Below are 19281 nucleotides of genomic sequence, written 5' to 3'. Positions count from 1 at the left end.
TTTCTGAAGCTGGAAACGGGGAGAGACAGTCAGACAGACTCCCGCATGCGCCCAACCAGGATCCACCCGGCACGCCCACCAGGGGCGATGCTCTGCCCACCAGGGGGCGATGCTCTGCCCCTCCGGGGCATCGCTCTGCTGCAACCAGAGCCACTCTAGCGCTTGGGGCAGAGGCCAAGGAGCCATCCCCAGTGCCCGGGCCATCTTTGCTCCAATGGAGCCTTGGCTGCGGGAGGGGAAGAGAGAGACAGAGAGGAAGGAGGGGGGCGGGGTGGAGAAGCAAATGGGAGCTTCTCCTATTTGCTTCTCCTATGTGCCCTGGCCGGGAATCGAACCCGGGTCCCCTGCACGCCAGGCCGACGCTCTACCGCTGAGCCAACTGGCCAGGGCCTGAATTCTGTCCTTTTTAAGGTGATTAATATTTATAGTTAAAACTTAAAAGAGAAATATTTGAAAAATGGTTCTGAAATTATAAATGGGTATCTTAGTCTTAGAGGAGCTCATGTTCTTTATCTAAACATATGAAATCATACTAAAAAAAAAACAGTAAAGAAACTCTCATATGATTAAACATTAATTCACAACATTAGATCAGAGTACCACTCATCATCTATCTTCCTAACATGCAATGGTTTGGTAGTTAAAAGCTGGAGTTCTCACAGTAGACTGTTTTGCTTGTTACCCCATCTGCTGCTTTTTGACTCTCTGTGCCTCGAATTTTTCATTTATAAAATGGGAATGAGAATAGTACCTACCACATTGGGCTGTTGTGAGAATGAAAATGATTTAAAAATATGTAAGGTATGCATAAAACAATGTTGGATATATATTAAGTGCCCAACAAATGTTAGCTATTATTACCATAATTATTCTAATGAATTATCATCTGTTCTTGCCTATGGCCAAGCAAGGCCCCAGTCTGTCAGTTTGGTCACCCTGGGAAAAAGTTGAGTTAGAAAGGTAGGGAAAAAAAATGGATGATTCCAAGTAAATAGGAAGTATTTTTTTTTCACTTTAATTTATAAAAACAAATATAAGTATATTTTTCTTATCTAGTGCGTAGGAGTTTCCTTCAACCCACTATTAGAGAAGATAAAGCCATTCTTGACTATCTCCACTTTTGAATTCCCATCATTTGTACCTCTTGCATGTTATAACTTACATTCTAGTTCATATGATTTTGTTTACCTGTTTATCTTGCAATCATCAATACATTACTAATACTTAACAGTAACCTAGAACGATGTTTTGCTCAGAACCGTCAAAAGTTTGCTGACCTAAAAGCTTTATGGATATGTTGAAATAAAGGCTAGTGTAGCAAAGGCTGAGGATAAGGGTCTCTGGAATGACATAAATTTGAGGTATCTGATTTTATACAGTTACATTAATGTATATTCCATACAGTTACATCAATGGAAAGTACCTTTCTATCTTCACTATAAAAACAAACTACTTACATCAGTTTCCCAAAGGCTATTCTGGTGGAATGGTAATCAGGATTACTTTTATCTCTACCCTGTCTCCCTCTTCCCCCCCCATGTAAGGGTTTCATGTAAGGATTAAAAAAGTTAGACAATTTTTTGTGTATGACACAGAAAGAGAAGGACAGACAGACAGGAGATAGATGAGAAGCATCAATTCTTTGTTGTGGCACTTTAATTGTTCACTGATTGCTTTCTCATATGTGCCTTGACGGGGGTGGGGGGGTGGGGGGTGTGCTACAACAGACCGAGTAAACACTTGCTCAAGCCAGCAACCTTGGGCTCAAGCTGGTGAGTCTGCTCAAACCAGATGAGCAGATGAGTTTGTGCTCGAGCCAGTGACCTAGGGGTTTCGAACCTGGTTCTTCTGAGTCCCAGTCTGACCTTCTATCCACTGTGCCACTGCCTGGTCAGGCTAGACAAGATTATTTTATAAAAATTTTATTAAATTTATTGAGGTAACATTGGTTAATAAAATTATACAGGTTTCAAGTGTGCAATTTATAACATTTATATAGTATAGTGATTTTCAACTTTTTTCATCTTATGGCACAAATAAACTACCAAAATTATGTAACACATCAAAAAATATATTCTATTTTTTCCCAATGTCAAAAAATGTATAATTTTATTCATTTACACTGGATGGTTATTGTGTGTTTGCTATTGTCATTTTTTTGACAATCTAATAGTCAGGTATTACATGTTCTAAAAATTGTTGTGGCATACTGGTTGAGAATTGCTGGTAGAGTATATTGTGTTTACCATCCAAAGTCAAGTTTCCTTCCATCACCATATATTCTGGCCCTCTTCTAATTCACCCCGCCTCTTTTCTCTCTGAAATCATATGGTTCTTGACTTTTTCCATCTGAGACAAGATTCTCTATGTTAGAATTTCTTGGAATCCCTAATATGTTAATGTAAATTGTATAAATGTATAAGATGAGACTATAATGTATAAGGTTTTCTCAATATACCTGATCACAGAAACCCTTTTACTTGAATAGCATTAGGAAAGATAGTGTCACAAAGAATTCATATTTATTAAGATTTTTATTTTCTTTTTTTTTAATAATTTTATTTTTTTAATGGGGCAACATCAATAAATCAGGATACATATATTCAAAGATAACATGTCCAGGTTATCTTGTCATTCAATTGTTGCATACCCATCACCCAAAGTCAGATTGTCCTCTGTCACCTTCTATTTAGTTTTCTTTGTGCCCCTCCCCCTCCCCCTCTCCCCCCTCCCCCCAAGATTTTTCTTGTTCTATTGTTGTCCTATTATATAGTTTAAAAATAAAGATTAATGGCCAAAGTAAAAGCAATGTACTTTTCCACATTAGTGGTGAATAAAGAAAATTCATTCATTCAACAAGTATTTATTAGGCAGCCATTATGTGCCACTGAGCTAGATTAAGAGATCCAAAGATGAATAAGATGGCCTCTGTTCACAGTCAGGAAAGTACAACTGATGTGCCATGAGGAGAAGTCAAGGTACACCCACAGGTATATAACAGCATGCAGGAGATCATACCTAACCAACCAGTCACATTAGGGCAGGGAGAGGAAAGGAGGGAAGGAGTCATGAGGGTTATTTATAATGACCATAAATTAATACAAAATTTTAAGACTTTATAAATGTACTAATTCAGTAGTTACTATAATGGAGAAAATGAAGCCCCAAATAAGTTATAAAACCATCCATGTTTATGATACAAGGTAAAGCAAACTAGAATGGAAAGATGATTTTGATTCTACTTCTTTATATTAAGTAACTCATAACTTTAAAAATACCTATTTCAATGCCATCAATGGTAACATGAATAGTGTAGAGTCCAATAGCCCCTGGAGTCCAATTTGCACAATAAGTGCCATCATTATTGACACGGATCAGCATATTCTCACTGGGTCTGAAAAGAAATAAAATTAATATTGAAAAATTTACTTTTGGTTAAACAGCTGACAAAATCATTAACATATAACAGCAAACATTTACAGCAATTTCTGATTGAATTATTCAATGAAAGATAATCCCACTGTCCTGCCATAGTATGTTTTCCTACTCTCCAAATAAATGATTTTCATCTTTTCTTCCTCACTTCAAATCTCCATTACTTCTCTCCCCACTCTGTTGATCATATCACTTTCTTCAGTGAGAAAAAAGAGACACAACAGCAAAGTTGCAATCAGATTAAAAAAAACCTATTTTCTACCTTCTCTCCTATTACAATGAAAGAAGTATCCTAGAACTTATTTAAAGTCAGCCCCTCATTTGTGCTGAGAATCTCATTCCTTCAGAATTCCCAGGCTACAGTTACCTTGCTCTCTCTCATTCATTGTCAATGTCTCTCACTTTACTGGATCATTTCTATTTCCATTTCACTTCTATAAAAACAAATCTCAGACTCCTCTCATCTTAATCACCTCCGACGGATATTCCAGCTCTTTCAATTAAAGTCTCACATCTCTTTTCCCATTTGTATCAAAATTTACCTAAAAAATTGTCTATAGTCACCATTTCCATTTCCTCATTTCTAATTCTCTTCCATAACTTACCCTTAGTAGGGTTTTGTTTCCAACACTTTATTGCAATTTCTTATCAAAGTCATCACCACATCACCAAATTTAATGGTTGTTTCTTCAGCTTCAGCAATCTCTCGGTAACACCTGAAAGCTGACAATTCCTATTTTCTTGAAATGCCTTCTATTGCTTCTGCAACAGTCTCCCGACTTTCCTCTCCTCTCACTAGCCACGCCCTCTCAGTGTTTTGTTGGCTCTACTTCTTTGATCACTTTTTAAATAAAGAACAACCCAGGATTTGGTTCTAGGGTTTCTTTTATCTTTGAATAGCATCTCTCTAGTTCCGTGATGGCTAACTTTTTTTTAAAAACAGCCCACTTTTGCCGTGCTGGTCAACCTGGTCCCTCCTGCCCACTAGTGGGCGTTCCAGCTTACATGGTGGGCCAATCGCGGTGAGTTGGGTTGTTCTGCTACCGCCCACCAAGGTAACTGGAAATATCACTACTGACTGAGAGGCACCTTGGCATCTCAGCTACAATATATCCAAAGAACTCTTATTCCCCACTCACTGCACCCACCACCCAGTAAAACAAAACGGGAAAAATAAAGGCTTCTTAATTTCTCAGGCTTTTGATCCTTGTAAAAATCATAATTTATGTCTGGGAGTCAATCTGTAATGATACTTTCTGTCACAATTACTACATTGTAGTGGGAAAGAAGCCATAGACAACATATAAACTCATGAACAAGACTGTGTTCTAATACAACTTTACCTACAAAAACAGGCCCAAAGTGGTGTGCAGGCCAAAGCTGGCCAATCCCTAAACTGTAATATACACTATACTAATGCTGATGCTGAAGAAATCCACAATTATTCTTGATCTTTCCTTCACCTCCTATTTCTATTCTAGCAGCAAAGGTTGTTGACTCTACCTTCTAATTATACCCCAAACTCATCCACTTCTTCATTTCCACTGCCAATTCTATTCTACTTCTAGTTCAAGCTACTTAATGGTCAAACTAATTTCTCTGTTCTCACTCTTGATCCCCTATAACTCATTCTCTAGAGAGTAGCAAAAATGGTATTTCAAAATATAAGTAAGATTATTATCACTCCCCTGCTTAAAACTCTCCAAATAAGTTCGTTTGAAAATACAAACTCCTTAAAAATAGCCTACCAATCTCTTTATACTGTGCCATTATATAGTTCTCTGTTGTCATCTTCGATCCTTTCTGTTCTTGCTCACTATTCTCTAGTCCACTAGCTTTCTGTTCCTCAGACAAATTTAAAGCTCCATCCACACCAGATTTTCTCTGCCTAGAATAAACTTTCTCCAACCACATCACTATCATGTAACCTTATTTATTATTACCATTTTGTTTATTTATTTCTAGTCTGTTTCTCTACAGGAATATAAATGCTATGAGAAGCAGCACCTTGTCTATCTGGTTTATAAACTAGGCCAGAACCTCTATCAGTATGTTCTAGAGAAGATGCTCAATACTACTGAACAAATAAATGTATTTACTTAAATAAAAAACTATCTTAATTAACTTTAAAATACCCATTGTATATGAAAACCTAATTACTGAAAAATGGCCAATTTATTCTTATTTAACATGCTGTACAACTATACAGTTCACATTTATTTTATAAAAATTATATACTTCTACATGTATAGAGAAACAAAATTCTATTTATTTATAGACAAAGATATATTCTTAAAAATTGACTATTGACAAAAACTCTCTAAACTATGCATTAAAACTCTACTTTGCATACATATCCAAAAAGTCATAGTAACCTGTTAATTTCTACTAAGTAATGTGATATATGATACAATAAAATGTAAGTAATTATGTTTTTTCAGATTTACTTTGGAGCTTTTACTAAATTCTATGAAGGTGGTCTTTCTAAACTATAATCCACCTAAATTTTTTTCCTGGCATCTACTTTAAAAATTTCTTCCCGCCCTGGCCGGTTGGCTCAGCGGTAGAGCATCGGCCTAGTGTGTGGAGGACCCGGGTTCGATTCCCGGCCAGGGCACACAGGAGAAGCGCCCATTTGCTTCTCCACCTCTCCGCCGCGCCTTCCTCCCTGTCTCTCTCTTCCCCTCCCGCAGCCAAGGCTCCATTGGAGCAAAGATGGCCCGGGCGCTGGGGATGGCTCTGTGGCCTCTACCTCAGGCGCTAGAGTGGCTCTGGTCGCAACATGGCGACGCCCAGGATGGGCAGAGCATCGCCCCCTGGTGGGCAGAGCGTTGCCCCATGGTGGGCGTGCCGGGTGGATCCCGGTCGGCCGCATGCGGGAGTCTGTCTGACTGTCTCTCCCCGTTTCCAGCTTCAGAAAAATGAAAAAAAAAAAAAAAATTTCTTCCCCAGCAAAAAAATAGTAAGTAAAAAAAGTTGCTTAAATCTTGATTTAACAGAATTACTCAGGGGCTGAAAAATTAAGACCTCATAATCAAAAATATACTGAAATCACTCTGCAGCTCATTAGATGGAGAGAAGGAAGCAAAAACAGAAAAAAAAAACTAGCCCTAAACAAGCCAAATAATATGTTTTAGATATTATTCTTTCTGTATTACCTTAATATTATGTAACACATTGAAAGTACTATAGCTGAATTATATATGCAATTCTATACATTATAAAAACTGTATTATATCTCTGCTGAAAATTAAAAAAAATACTATAAAATATTTATTTAAGGAAAATAAAGTTAAAATGCAGGATAATTTTGACTGTAAGCAGTTGATAACACATTCTTTGGCTACGCACTGAAGAAAGCATCCTTACCTCTTAGGAGTTGGTGATGCAAAACGTAGTTCCTCAAATGAGTAATTTTCATAAACCTTTAAGAAAGAGACCAGTAAAAATCACAAAATCATTAGAAACATTCTTGATTAATTCAAGGACAGACCATTCAATAAATGGTGCTGAGATAAATGTTTATCTGTATTTTATTTTTATTTAAAAAAATTATTTATTTATTTATTTGAGAGAGAGAGAGAGAGACAGGAACATAAATCTATTCCTGTATGTGCACTGACCAGGAATCGAACTGGCAACCTCTGCACTTTAGGACGATGCTCTAACCAACTGAGCCATCCGGCCAGGGCTGTTTATCAGTATTTTAAAATATGCAGCTACATCACACAATTTACAAAAAAAAAATTCTAGGTGTGTTAAAAACCCAAATGTAACTAACAACACCATCTATAAATTCAGAAAAAATCTAAAATTTAAATATTAAATTTTTTCAAAACAAAGGCATTATAAAAAAAAGGGCAAAGATAAGCCTTCACCTGGGAGAAATGAATTTGTAATTCACATAACCGAGATGGAATATACCAGCATATCATTAATAAATCAATACAAGAGAGAAACAATACAATAGAAAAGTGATTAAAGACAAGTCAGTGAAGAAAATCAATGTGATAGGCCAATAAACATTTTAAGAAGTTACTCTATTAGATTGGGAATCAAAGAAATGCAAACTAAAACAGCAAAATAATTATATTACAGTTATCAAATTGTGTTAGTAAGAACCAATTGCTAATGAGAATCTTAAGTACCTAGCACTTTGATACAATACTGGTGGGGAGTGTAAGTTTTGGTTATATTTAATAAGCTGAAGACAGCTATGTCCTACAATCCAGCAATTCTACTTCAAGATATGTATCCTAGAGGAAAAAAAAATGGTTGCTCACATACAAAAGGAAACATAAAGATGTTTAGTTCAGTACAGTTTATAATAGTGGAAAAAACTAGAAACAATTTAAATGCCCAAAACAGGAGACAGGACAATGATGAAACAGTTATACAGTGAAATACTTAATTAATTAATTAATTAATTAATTAATTTTTTTACAGAGACAGAGAGAGAGTCAGAGAGAGGGATAGATAGGAACAGACAGACAGGAACGGAGAGAGATGAGAAGCATCAATCATTTTTTTGTTGCAACACCTTAGTTGTTCATTGATTGCTTTCTCATATGTGCCTTGACTGCAGACCGAGTGGGGCCTTCAGCAGACCGAATGACCCCTTGCTCGAGCCAGCGACCTTGGGTCCAAGCTGGTGAGCTTTGCTCAAACCAGATGAGCCCACGCTCAAGCTGGTGACCTCAGGGGTCTCAAACCTGGGTCCTCCACATCCCAGTCTGATGCTCTATCCACTGTGCCACCGCCTGGTCAGGCTTGAAATACTTAAAGACTTAACTGTACTTAGTAGAGAAAAGCATCCCCACACTGCTCACAAGCCTCATTTTTTCCCCACCCTGTCTATTCTCAAAAGTGGTTTAGAAATAATATAGCTGTCTTTACCTACTACAAAGTTAAATGAGAAAAATGTAACTTAAGGCTAAGTCTAGCAAGATTACAATGGTGTTAACAGTAGAAAAACACAGGCTTACAGATCTTGAGTTTTCTACTTCCACTTTCCTTCAAATACATAGTAATATTTAATAATGGCTATATTATGATTAGAAATTATAATAAATATAGCATTATAATGAAATCACATTTCATTTTTTAATCCTTCACAAAATTTGTCTCACTACTGGATAGCACATAGTACCTGTGAATGGTTAATATAAGAAAACCCTCTCTCCTAGAACATGAATTCGTATCCTAAAAAGACAGGGGAATTGTATTCTATAAATGCTTTAATCCTGGGCTACTCAGAACATTCTTGAAATATTACATTCAGTTCTTTTTTTTTTTTTAAGATTTTATTTATTGATTATAGAGATGGGGGGGGGGAGAGAGAGAGAGAGAGAGAGAGAGAGAGAGAGAACAGGGGGAGGAGCAGAAAGCATCAACTCCCATATGTGCCTTGACCAGGCAAGCCCAGGGTTTTGAACCAGCAACCTTAGCGTTTCCAGGTTGACACTTTATCCACTGCACCACCACAGGTCAGGCTGCATTCAGTTCTTGTAACTAGATTTTCAAAAGAAATTATACAAATGGAAGCATGTTTATAGGAAACTAAAAGAATGATTATGGAGTTAAGGAGATCAGAAATTAAATATCTTAAATAAAAAGTGAAATACAGGCCCTGGCCAGTTGGCTCAGTGGTAGAGCATCGGCCTGGCGTGCAGGAGTCCCGGGTTCGATTCCTGGCCAGGGCACACAGGAGAAGCACCCATCTGCTTCTCCACCCCTCCCCCTCTCCTTTCTCTCTGTCTCTCTCTTCCCCTCCCGCAGCCGAGGCTCCACTGGAGCAAAGATGGCCCGGGCACTGAGGATGGCTCCATGGCCTCTGCCTCAGGCATAGAATGGCTCTGGTCGCAGCAGAGCATCGCCCCCTGGTGAGCGTGCCGGGTGGATCCTAGTCAGGCGCATGCAGGAGTCTGTCTGACTGCCTCCCGTTTCCAACTTCAGAAAAATACAAAAAAAAGTGAAATACATGAGAATGTTTAGCTTTGAATTCTTTAATAGTCAATGAACAATTCATCCTAAATGTCCAGCTTTTCATTTCCTCCATTTTCTCATTGTCAATACTCTTAAATGTAAATTTATTTCAACTACTCATCAAAAGTCACAGACCTGTCATCTTACTCAGAATTATCAAAATGCAATGCCTGCTCAGTTTTCTGCTTTAATAACCTCTACTATATCAAATTTTTTTTTTTTTTTACAGGGACAGAGAGTGAGTCAGATAGAGGGATAGATAGGGAGGGACAGACAGACAGGAATGGAAAGAGATGAGAAGCATCAATCATCAGTTTTTCGTTGCGACACAGTAGTTGTTCATTGATTGCCCTGTCATATGGGCCATGACCGCGGGCCTTCAGCAGACTGAGTAACCCCTTGCTCGAGCCAGCGACCTTCGGTCCATGCTAGTGAGCTTTTTTGCTCAAGCTAGATGAACCCGCGCTCAAGCTGGCAACCCCAGGGTCTCGAACCTGGGTCCTTCTGCATCCCAGTCCGATGCTCCATCCACTGCGCCACCGCCTGGTCAGGCAACTATATCAATTTTTAGATTTCGAGTCCTTCTCACTCACTGCATTTTCTCTCTCAGAATCTTCATCCATCTTCTTTTCCAAATCACCAAATGCTCAATTCCCTTCTTCCACTCTTCATTTGTTAAACTAGATGGCGATATTCTATGCTGAATCAATCCAAATGATTATCTTACCCATATTCATATGACTCATACTGCACTGTGTGATCTTCAATTTCAACTGATTCTTCAAGGACATCTGAAAAATCTTTCTAATCAGTTCTCTTTAATTCTCTATAATGACTGTTTCACTTTTACCCATTTCAAAATCTTCACCGTAAGATTATGTCTCTCTCCAACGTAAAGATACAATTATTATTGTAAGTAATTCTGTCAGCTATAAACCTACAGACTTACTAGCATCTGTAATAATTACTTTCTTTTCCCTTTCTTGGTAGAGGAATAGAGGCCATAATTCCTCCTATTTAAGGGTAATTTCTCTTCCTGAACTCTAGGTATTATTTTTATGTCTCTCAGACTATCTTCATGGTTTTTTTTCCTTTCAATTGTCTCCTTACCAGTATTAAAACACATAAGTCTTTCTATATTCGATCCCCAATGCAAAAATTTTTATTCAATTCCATTTCCTCTTTATAACCAAACATCTTGAAAGACTATACTCATTTTGTCTTTAGCTATTTTTACTTCTTCTTCATCTACCCACTATGCCTCTAACACTGCTATTGCCGAGATCACTGATGAATTCATTGTTGCTAGATCCTTTTCAAAACTTCACTTCTGCAGGATAATATTGTTAACCCTTCTCAAACTGCTTTCCTTGACTTACAAGACATGCCATATGTAGCTGGGGAAAGCAGTTAGGAAAATTAAATCTGGAGTCAGACTCCCAGCTTTAGATAAGTTACCTGACCTCTCCGTACTTCAGTTTCCACATATGTAAAATGGGAATAAACACAGAATATATGTTGTGGTGGTGAGGATTAAATGAGTTTCTATATGTAAAGTGGTGGTAAAAATGCCAACAGTAAACACTGCTCCTAGTTTATGCCTCACCTCTTTGGCTGGTATTCTTATTAGTATTGGTGTATATTTTTTATTTTTTCCTTTTCATCTCCTTTCTTTTTCTTATTCATCTTGTAAATCTGTCTATCTCAAAGTTTAGGTTTTGAACTTGAATCACTCTATATATTTGTTTTATATGTAAATTCTTGAATCGCTCCCTAGATCTATGAATCTAAATCTTTGGGTGACCGAAAGATCTTCTTTTAAAATAAGTGCTTCGGGTAATTCTGATATAAACATGTTTGTTTTCTTACATTAATTAGCTAATTGTTTATGTATTTGATGTAGATAAGAATTTGAGAATTACTGATAATGGTTTTCTCAGGATCCTGTATGGAACTTTTCTTTCACTCATGAAAGTAGATATGTATCTTCATGAGCAATCCAAGTGCTAATTATTCTGAACCTCTTTTCTTGAGGTCAGACTGTGATCATTTCAGGTTTGTAATCACATTTCCATATCTCTCTCTCTCTCTCTCTCTTCATATGGCTAGTTCAGAGACAGCTAAACTCACTATATCCCCAACTGTTATCTTCCTCAACCAAAAGCTACCCCTCTTCCAACATTATCAATCTCACTACTGAAGTTCAAATTTTTTTACTCCCTATCTCTCTCTCTCTCTTTACCTCATCTCATTATCCATCAAGTTCTAGTGAGCCTAAATATCTCTTGAATCTATTTTGACAACTCTGTAGTCCACAGGTCAGCATATCTTATCAGCGACTTTCAACAGGCATGCTGCACCACACTGCTGTGCCGCAAGAATTCTGAAAACATTGACACCTGACATTTACAGTTAGGGGTACTGACTGCTCTTCCCTTAGAAACTGTCAAATAAAAAGACAAATAAAAAAATGACACCAGCCAACACAACAACAGCCATCTGGTGTGAATGAATCAAAATTACACTTATTTTTTTTTGTCCGATCAGCAGAAAAGATAACATTTTTTGGTGTGTGACAGAATTTTAGTAATTAGTTTATGTGTGCCATGTGATAAAAAAGATAAAACATCGCTACTGTAGACATATAATTAATGTCTGATTTTGAGTGACTAAATTGTTTGTTAAATGAATAAATGGTGAAAAATAAAATTTTTCAGATAAGTAAAATAAATTACCTTCATCATTGTTATGGCAATATATCGAGCCTCCTTCACTATCATTGGTTCATACGAAACATCCAGCTTTGGTGATGCCAGTCCACCAAAAGTCATGTCAGTGTTAGAAGATACAGCTGTTATGGAAGGACTGCCAGGAATCCTTTGAGGTTTCTTTACTTGTTCTTGTTGTACAGATGGTTTCTTTTGAGAAACAGGAACAGCTTTCACTTCCACCTATCCATGATTATTAAAGAAACCAAATATTACTATTATATAATTGTGACACATGAAAAGAAGCAATTTACAATTACTGACTTAAAATTCTATAAATATTGTTATGATTGTTTCACCTTGAACATTCCCCTTAAATGCTTAAATAATAGTGCCAGAATAACCTTGATATAGATCAATAATATAGATCCTGAACACAGTATAAAAGACAGGCCTTTGTTTTTTTGAATAATCATAAATATTAAAACATAAAATAAAAATAAATGCTACCACTAATATAGTACAACAAAGGATTAAATAACAGAATGAATCTACACTGAATTCTTGAAGGAACTAAAATTATTCTATCTGGTAATTCAAGTATAAATATTTTCCCACAATCTTCACATACTTTGAAGTGTTAATATCAATTTTAACTGTACTATTCTGCAGAAGACATCTTAATTAAAACAATCAAACAAATCTTATATTTAAAAGCCTAAAGATGTTCATTTATTCTAGTGCAGAAAGAATAATTTTGGATATCTCTGTCACCAACATAAGCTATTTGAAAAGCAATCTAATTAAACTTTAAAACTCAACCTCTTTAGTAAAATGAGGCTATCTTTCATCTACTTCACTGTAAAGATGCAAAGAACAGATATATGGATTCTGGTCAAGAGGGCAATGTAGATAAATGCAGTACTTGCATCCTCCCACAACCGCATGAAAATTACAACTGAACTACAGATCCATCACTCAAAACCGCCTGAAATCTAGCTGAACAGAAGTTCTATAATTAAGGATATAGGAAAGCCACAACAGACTGATAGTGAAGTGTGGAAAAGAAAGGATCTTAACATGAATAATTTTTGGCAAAAATTTACTTTCTCTAAGACAAAGACTTTTAGCAGAAATAATTTTTTCTGAAAATAAGTTACTCCTTGTTCTTGGCCTTGAGTCTGGTTTCCCAGACTGTGGCCTTGGACTAGCTTTGAAATAGCAGGTGTTCTCAGAATGTTTCTCTCTGAATTAACTCTACAGATAAACATTGCAAGAAAGCTTGTTTCACTGCTTTGTCGTACTGCTATGCTTTCTCCACCTCCCTATTCCTCAATCAGTATGTAAGTAATTCTTCCTATAAAACTTAACTCCAAACTGCAGTTGGGGCTGCACTGATTTGAACAACTTGGGTTTCCATGTAGTCCAAGTAGCCGGCTAATTAAAGACTCCTAATTTCTTAATTTGGCTAATTGATTGTGTGGCAAGACGTTTGTTTCTTGCTGTTCTGATGTAACAATAGGAGGGATGGAGACACAGAAAGCTCTCCCACCACACCCCTGTGTGGCAGTTAAAAATCAGGAAGGGCTATCTTTCTTGGCTGTTGAGGTCCCCTCTAAGGAGCAAGGGGTCCTAGTACCAGGAAAAGAAATTCATGTTTTATTAATTCATTGTCTATTTAATAATTTCCAAATATGTAAAATTTTATTTACAAGTATTTTCCCAAAATTCAAGTTTTAAAGTGGAAATCTAACCTCAAACCATATCTATTAATAATGCATTTTGATTAAGTAGTTGCATAAAAGTTTTTTAGGGAGTGATGTCAGAGAAATGGCGTCGTAATAAGCGATACCGATAAATCTCCCCCAAAATTCAACAAGATCTTCAACCAGAGACAGAAAAATCTATCCTTGGAGCCTCCAGAAGTTCCACACTAAATGCAAAGGTATGATCGAGCGAAAAATTGACTAAATATATAATCAACCCCGAAGGAAATAAGACGGAGGAAGAAACACTCTGCCTTTCTCACTAACCTAAATAAGGGCTGTTTTCACTGGGAACTCAGAGTATAGGAACTAAGGGGGGCATAGGGTGTGAATAGTACCAGGCTGCGGCACAAACGTCAGAACCAGGCTGTGGCACGGACATCCAAGCCGAGGAAAAACTGTGCTTGTGGCAACCCAGTCAACACAAGCTAACGCTCGCACCAAACCCAGACAAAGGAAAACAAGTGAGCAGCCATCCGCCCCGATCTCCTGGTCGGTGTGCACAGTGTGTGAAAGACTCCTCCTAGAGCTCTGGGAGTGGGCACCCATGTTACCGGACAGAGGGGCAGAGTCAGAGGCCTTTGTGTGGGTCGAAACCAGAGTTTCAGGGTCGCCCCTGTGCCCTGAAAAGTGGCGCACGAGGAGTGAGTGGGAGTGAAATTCTCTATGCTCGAATTTTCCCGTGCAGGCGGAGCGCCTCACCCAGAGTGAGAGGCAGCCGGCCTGATATTCTGGTCGCCGAGCGCCAGTAGTGGGTGAGAGATTCCCCTGGGAGTGGGTGCCCCTGTTACCGGACAGAAGGACAGAGTGAGAGGCCTTTCTGTGGGCTGAATCTGGAGTCTCGGGGGTTGCCCCTGTGCCCTGAAAAAGCAGCGCACGGGGAAGGAGCCGGGAGCAAAATTCCCAACGCTGGAACTTCTCCTGGTGGGCAGGGCACATTACCCAGGGTGAGAGGCAGCCAACGAGGCAGCCGGCCCTATATCCTGGTCGGCGAGCTCAGATAGTGGGCGAGAGATTCTCCCAGGAGTGGGCGCCCATGTTCCCGGACAGAGGGGCAGAGTCAGAGGCCTTTGCGTGGGCTGTGACCAGAGTCTCAGTGTCACTGACCCTGTGCCCTGAAAAGCAGGTTACAAAAGTGAGATTCCCTACGCTTGAACTTCTCCAGGCGGGAAGGGCGCCTCACCCAGACATATAAGCTAACAGACCCGTGAAGGATTAGCTTAACCCACAGTCTGCTCGCCTCCCAACTGACCTATGCGACCCTAACTGACAAGCTCTCTCTCAGGTCAGCGATCTAAGACAAGAGGGGAGATATTTTTTAGTACCTCTTGTTATGCTATGCACATAGGGGAAGGGGCAACCTCTGATTTGCAGAGCTTGCATACTCAGGGCTATATGTTAAAAAGAGGGATTTGGCAGCTTGTAAGTCCTCCTGCTTTGCAAACAGCGACAAGGGCATCTTCTACCCAGCCAAAACAGGTTACAAAGTGCCAAAAGCCTGGGGAAAGGGGTCCCACAGAGTGCTGAGGCATTCGGGATGTGCCTAGAGGCACATAGAAAGGCACCATGAAAACAATTGGCTCCCAGCCCTGCCAGATTATGCGAGCGGCTCTGACTGACAGAGCCTTACCCAGAGCTCTGCGCTGAGTGGGAATAGAGTGGGGATTTGCCAGCTCTTTGAGCCTCTTACTCCCCAGGCAGAGGCAGCAGCAACCCCATAGCTGAATCATCAGGCTGCTAATTCTGGAAGGAAAGACTAGGAGAGAGGCTCCAGGAACACAAACTCTCTCATTGTCGGAACGTGCAAATGCTAATGAGCCTCGACTGCTAACGAGACTGAAGCCCAATATATGACATCGCCACAGAGACTTATCAACTGCAAACCTCTACCTAAGCGTGCCACAGGGGCAGAACCCGGGGTACAGAGTCACCGACCAGGAAGAGGGAGAGAAAAGAAAAAGCAAGAAGATAACCTCTCAAAATCAAGAATAATCCACAGACTTTATAACCTATCCCATTTTATTATATTTGTTCGTTTGTTTCTCTTATTTCTTCTCTTGATTATTTCCTTCCTTTTCCAATTTGGTCGTTTAACTCTCTGCCGGTCTTACTCTCTCCTCTCCTTGAACGACACTACCCATAAGTGTTACATCTCTCATTATCTTTCCTTTCCTCTTCCTTTCTCTCTGTGAGGGTTGCACTCCAAAACCCTTAATTCTCTCTGTCTCTCTACTTTTGTTCTTTTATCTTCTCTTTGTATTTTCCTCTTTCTTTTTTTCTCCCTCTATATTAGTTTCTTCTTTCTCCTTTACTTTTCCTCTCATTCAATCCTCAATCATGAACAATTTATTTTATTTGGGACTCAATTTTTTCTTAGTGCTGCTTTGGGGGTTTCTTACTTTGCTTTTTTAACTCACTAGCAGTGCTCCCAACTCTGGCTCTCCATTTTATCTAATTTTTGCTCCACTAAATAAAATAGTAATTCTTTCATTTTTTCCCATTTTTCCTGTCTCCCTCTTATTCCTCTCATTATATCTCTTAGTTAACCATCACCTAAAAGCAAATCATTTTATTCTTGACCCAAATTTTTTCCTTTTTTGCATTTTGTGGGACCATAAACCCTTTTTTTTGCCCCTTTATCACTTCTCCCCAACGCAGGCCCTCCATTATAGGTAGTTGTGGTTCTATTTAGCACAATATAATTCACAGTTCACCACAAGATTGTCTCAAGAAGGAGCGGAGAGGGAAGGAGTGAAAAAAAGGGGGGGGGAGAAATAATAATATTTTTATTTTTTTAACTTTTCATTCTTTATTAATTCTCATTAGTACTATCAACAAAACCACCCTCAGATGCCATTAAGGAAAAGGAAATCGAGTATCATGGATACAAAAGACAGAGAGGTAGCACAGATAGATGAGGAAAAATCTATGGAGAAAATATTTAATATATTGGAAACCTTGGAGCTAAATGACAGAGAATTTAAATTAGAAATCCTAAAAATACTCAGAGATATACAAGAAAACACAGAAAGGCAATTTAGGGAGCTCAGAAAACAACTCAATGAACACAAAGAATATATTACCAAGGAAATTGAAACTATAAAAACAAATCAAACAGAGATGAAAAACTCAATTCACAAGGTGAAAAATGAGGTAACAAGCTTAACTAATAGAACAGGACAGATAGAAGGTAGGATTAGTGAAATAGAAGACAAGCAACTTGAGGCACAACAGAGAGAAAAAGAAAGAGACTCAAAAATAAAAAAAATGAGAAAGCCCTACAGGAATTGTCTGACTCCATCAAAAAGAATAACATAAGAATAACAGGTATATCAGAGGGAGAAGAGAGAGAAAATGGAACGGAGAACATACTCAAAGAAATAATAGATGAGAACTTCCCAAGCCTGTAGAAAGAACTAAAGCCTCAAATTCAAGAAGCAAACAGAACTCTGAGTTTTCTTAACCCCAACAAACCTACTCCAAGGCACATCATAATGAAATTGGCACAAACCAACTGCAAAGAAAAAATTCTCAAGGCAGCCAGGGAAAAGAAGAATACAATATATAAAGGAAGGCCCATTAGATTATCATCAGATTTCGAAACAGAAACTCTACAAGCTAGAAGAGAGTGGAACCCAATATTAAAAGTCCTCTCAGGAACTTCCAGCCACGAATACTATACCCATCAAAGCTATCCTTCAAATATGAAGGAGAAATAAAAACATTCACAGATACAGAGAAGATGATGGAATTTATCATCAGAAAACCCCCACTCCAGGAATTACTAAAGGGCATTTTCCAACCAGATACAAAGAACAAAACAAAACAACAGGTAAAAGCTCTACCAAGAAAACAATAAAACCAAATTTAAACTGTGACAACAAAAAAAAAAAAAAGGGGGGGAGAAGATGAAAATTAACAGTAGCAAAGGACAATGGAGTACAGAAGTACTCACAAGATAGTGCATTACAATGAACAGGGTAAGAACCCTTTTCATTACTTAATGGTAACCAACTTTGAAAAAACCACAACAGAAGCACATGATTTAAAAAAGACAGCAACAGAGGAAAGAAGTATGGAATACAACCAAACAAAAACAAAGGACAGAAAAACAAAAGAGAAGAATCAAACAAGACACAAAACTGACAGAAAGCAACGTATAAAATGGCAATAGGGAACCCACACCTATAAATAAGTACACTAAATGTAAACAGATTAAACTCACTAATAAATTAAACTCAAAGAGTAGCAGAATGGATTAAAAAAGAAAATCCAACTGTATGCTGCCAACAAGAAACTCATCTAAGCAACAACAATAAAAACAAATTCAAAGTGAAAGGCTGGAAACAATACCCCAAGCAAATAACATCCAAAAAAAAGCAGGCATAGTAATACTCATATCTGATAATGCTGACTACAAGACAGCAAAAGTACTCAGAGACAAAAAAAAAATGTCATTTCATAATGATTCAGGGGATGCTGAATCAAGAAGACATAACAATTCTTAATATATATGCACCAAACCAAGGAGCACCTAAATATATGACAGCTACTTATTGACCTTAAAAAAAAACTGACAAAAATACAGTCATACTTGGAGACCTCAATACACCGCTGATGGCTCTAGATCGCTTATCCAAACAGAGAATCAATAAAGATATATAGGCCGTAAACAAAACACGAGAGCACCTGGATATGATTGACAGCTACAGCAGTGTTTTTCAACCAGTGTGCCGCAGCATACTAGTGTGCCGTGAGACATGGTCAGGTGTGAGTATAAATACATTTAGAAACTATATTATTACCTATATGTATAATATATACTGTGTTAGAGTGCCATTTTGGTAGGTGGTGTGCCCCAAGATTTTGTAAATGTAAAAAATATGCCGAGGCTCAAAAAAGGTTGAAAATCACTGATCTACAGGACATTTCATCCCTAAGTGACAGAGTATAAATTTTTCTCCAGTGTACAATACATGGATCATTCTCAAGAATTGACCATATGTTGGGCCACAAAAATAACATCAGCAAATTCAGAAAAATCGAAGTTGTACCAAGCATATTTTCTGATCATAAAGCCTTGAAACTAGAATTCAACTGCAAAAAAGAGGATAAAACCCCCACAAAAATGTGGAAACTAAACAACATACTTTTAAAAAATGAATGGGTCAAAGAAGAAATAAGTGCAGAGATCAAAAGATATATACAGACAAAGGAAAATGACAATACAACATATCAGGATCTATGGGATGCAGCAAAAGCAGCGATAAGAGGGAAGTTCAAATCACTTCAGGCATATATGAACAAACAAGAGAGAGCCCAAGTGAACCACTTAACTTCACACCTTAAGGAACTGGAAAAAGAAAAACAAAGACAACCCAAAACCA

At 38.0% G+C, this 19281-nt stretch overlaps 1 protein-coding gene across 16 annotated transcripts in view; it reads right to left on the bottom strand.

Moving 5' to 3' along the window:
- The window catches only part of MYCBP2 (MYC binding protein 2), a 333902-nt gene that overhangs the window by 89968 nt on the left and 224653 nt on the right, over positions 1–19281 (bottom strand). For all 16 annotated transcript variants that reach the window (XM_066236389.1, XM_066236395.1, XM_066236388.1 and 13 more), the window contains 3 exons: positions 12156–12371; positions 6805–6860; positions 3279–3394 (listed from right to left, as the gene is read on the bottom strand). In XM_066236389.1, the coding sequence (XP_066092486.1) occupies positions 3279–3394; positions 6805–6860; positions 12156–12371 (388 nt within the window). The remainder of the gene's footprint in view (positions 1–3278; positions 3395–6804; positions 6861–12155; positions 12372–19281) is intronic.

Source organism: Saccopteryx bilineata, chromosome 6 (assembly GCF_036850765.1).
Source record: "Saccopteryx bilineata isolate mSacBil1 chromosome 6, mSacBil1_pri_phased_curated, whole genome shotgun sequence".
NCBI classification, from domain to species: Eukaryota; Metazoa; Chordata; class Mammalia; order Chiroptera; family Emballonuridae; genus Saccopteryx; species Saccopteryx bilineata.
This window is presented reverse-complemented; position numbering and strand designations above follow the sequence as displayed.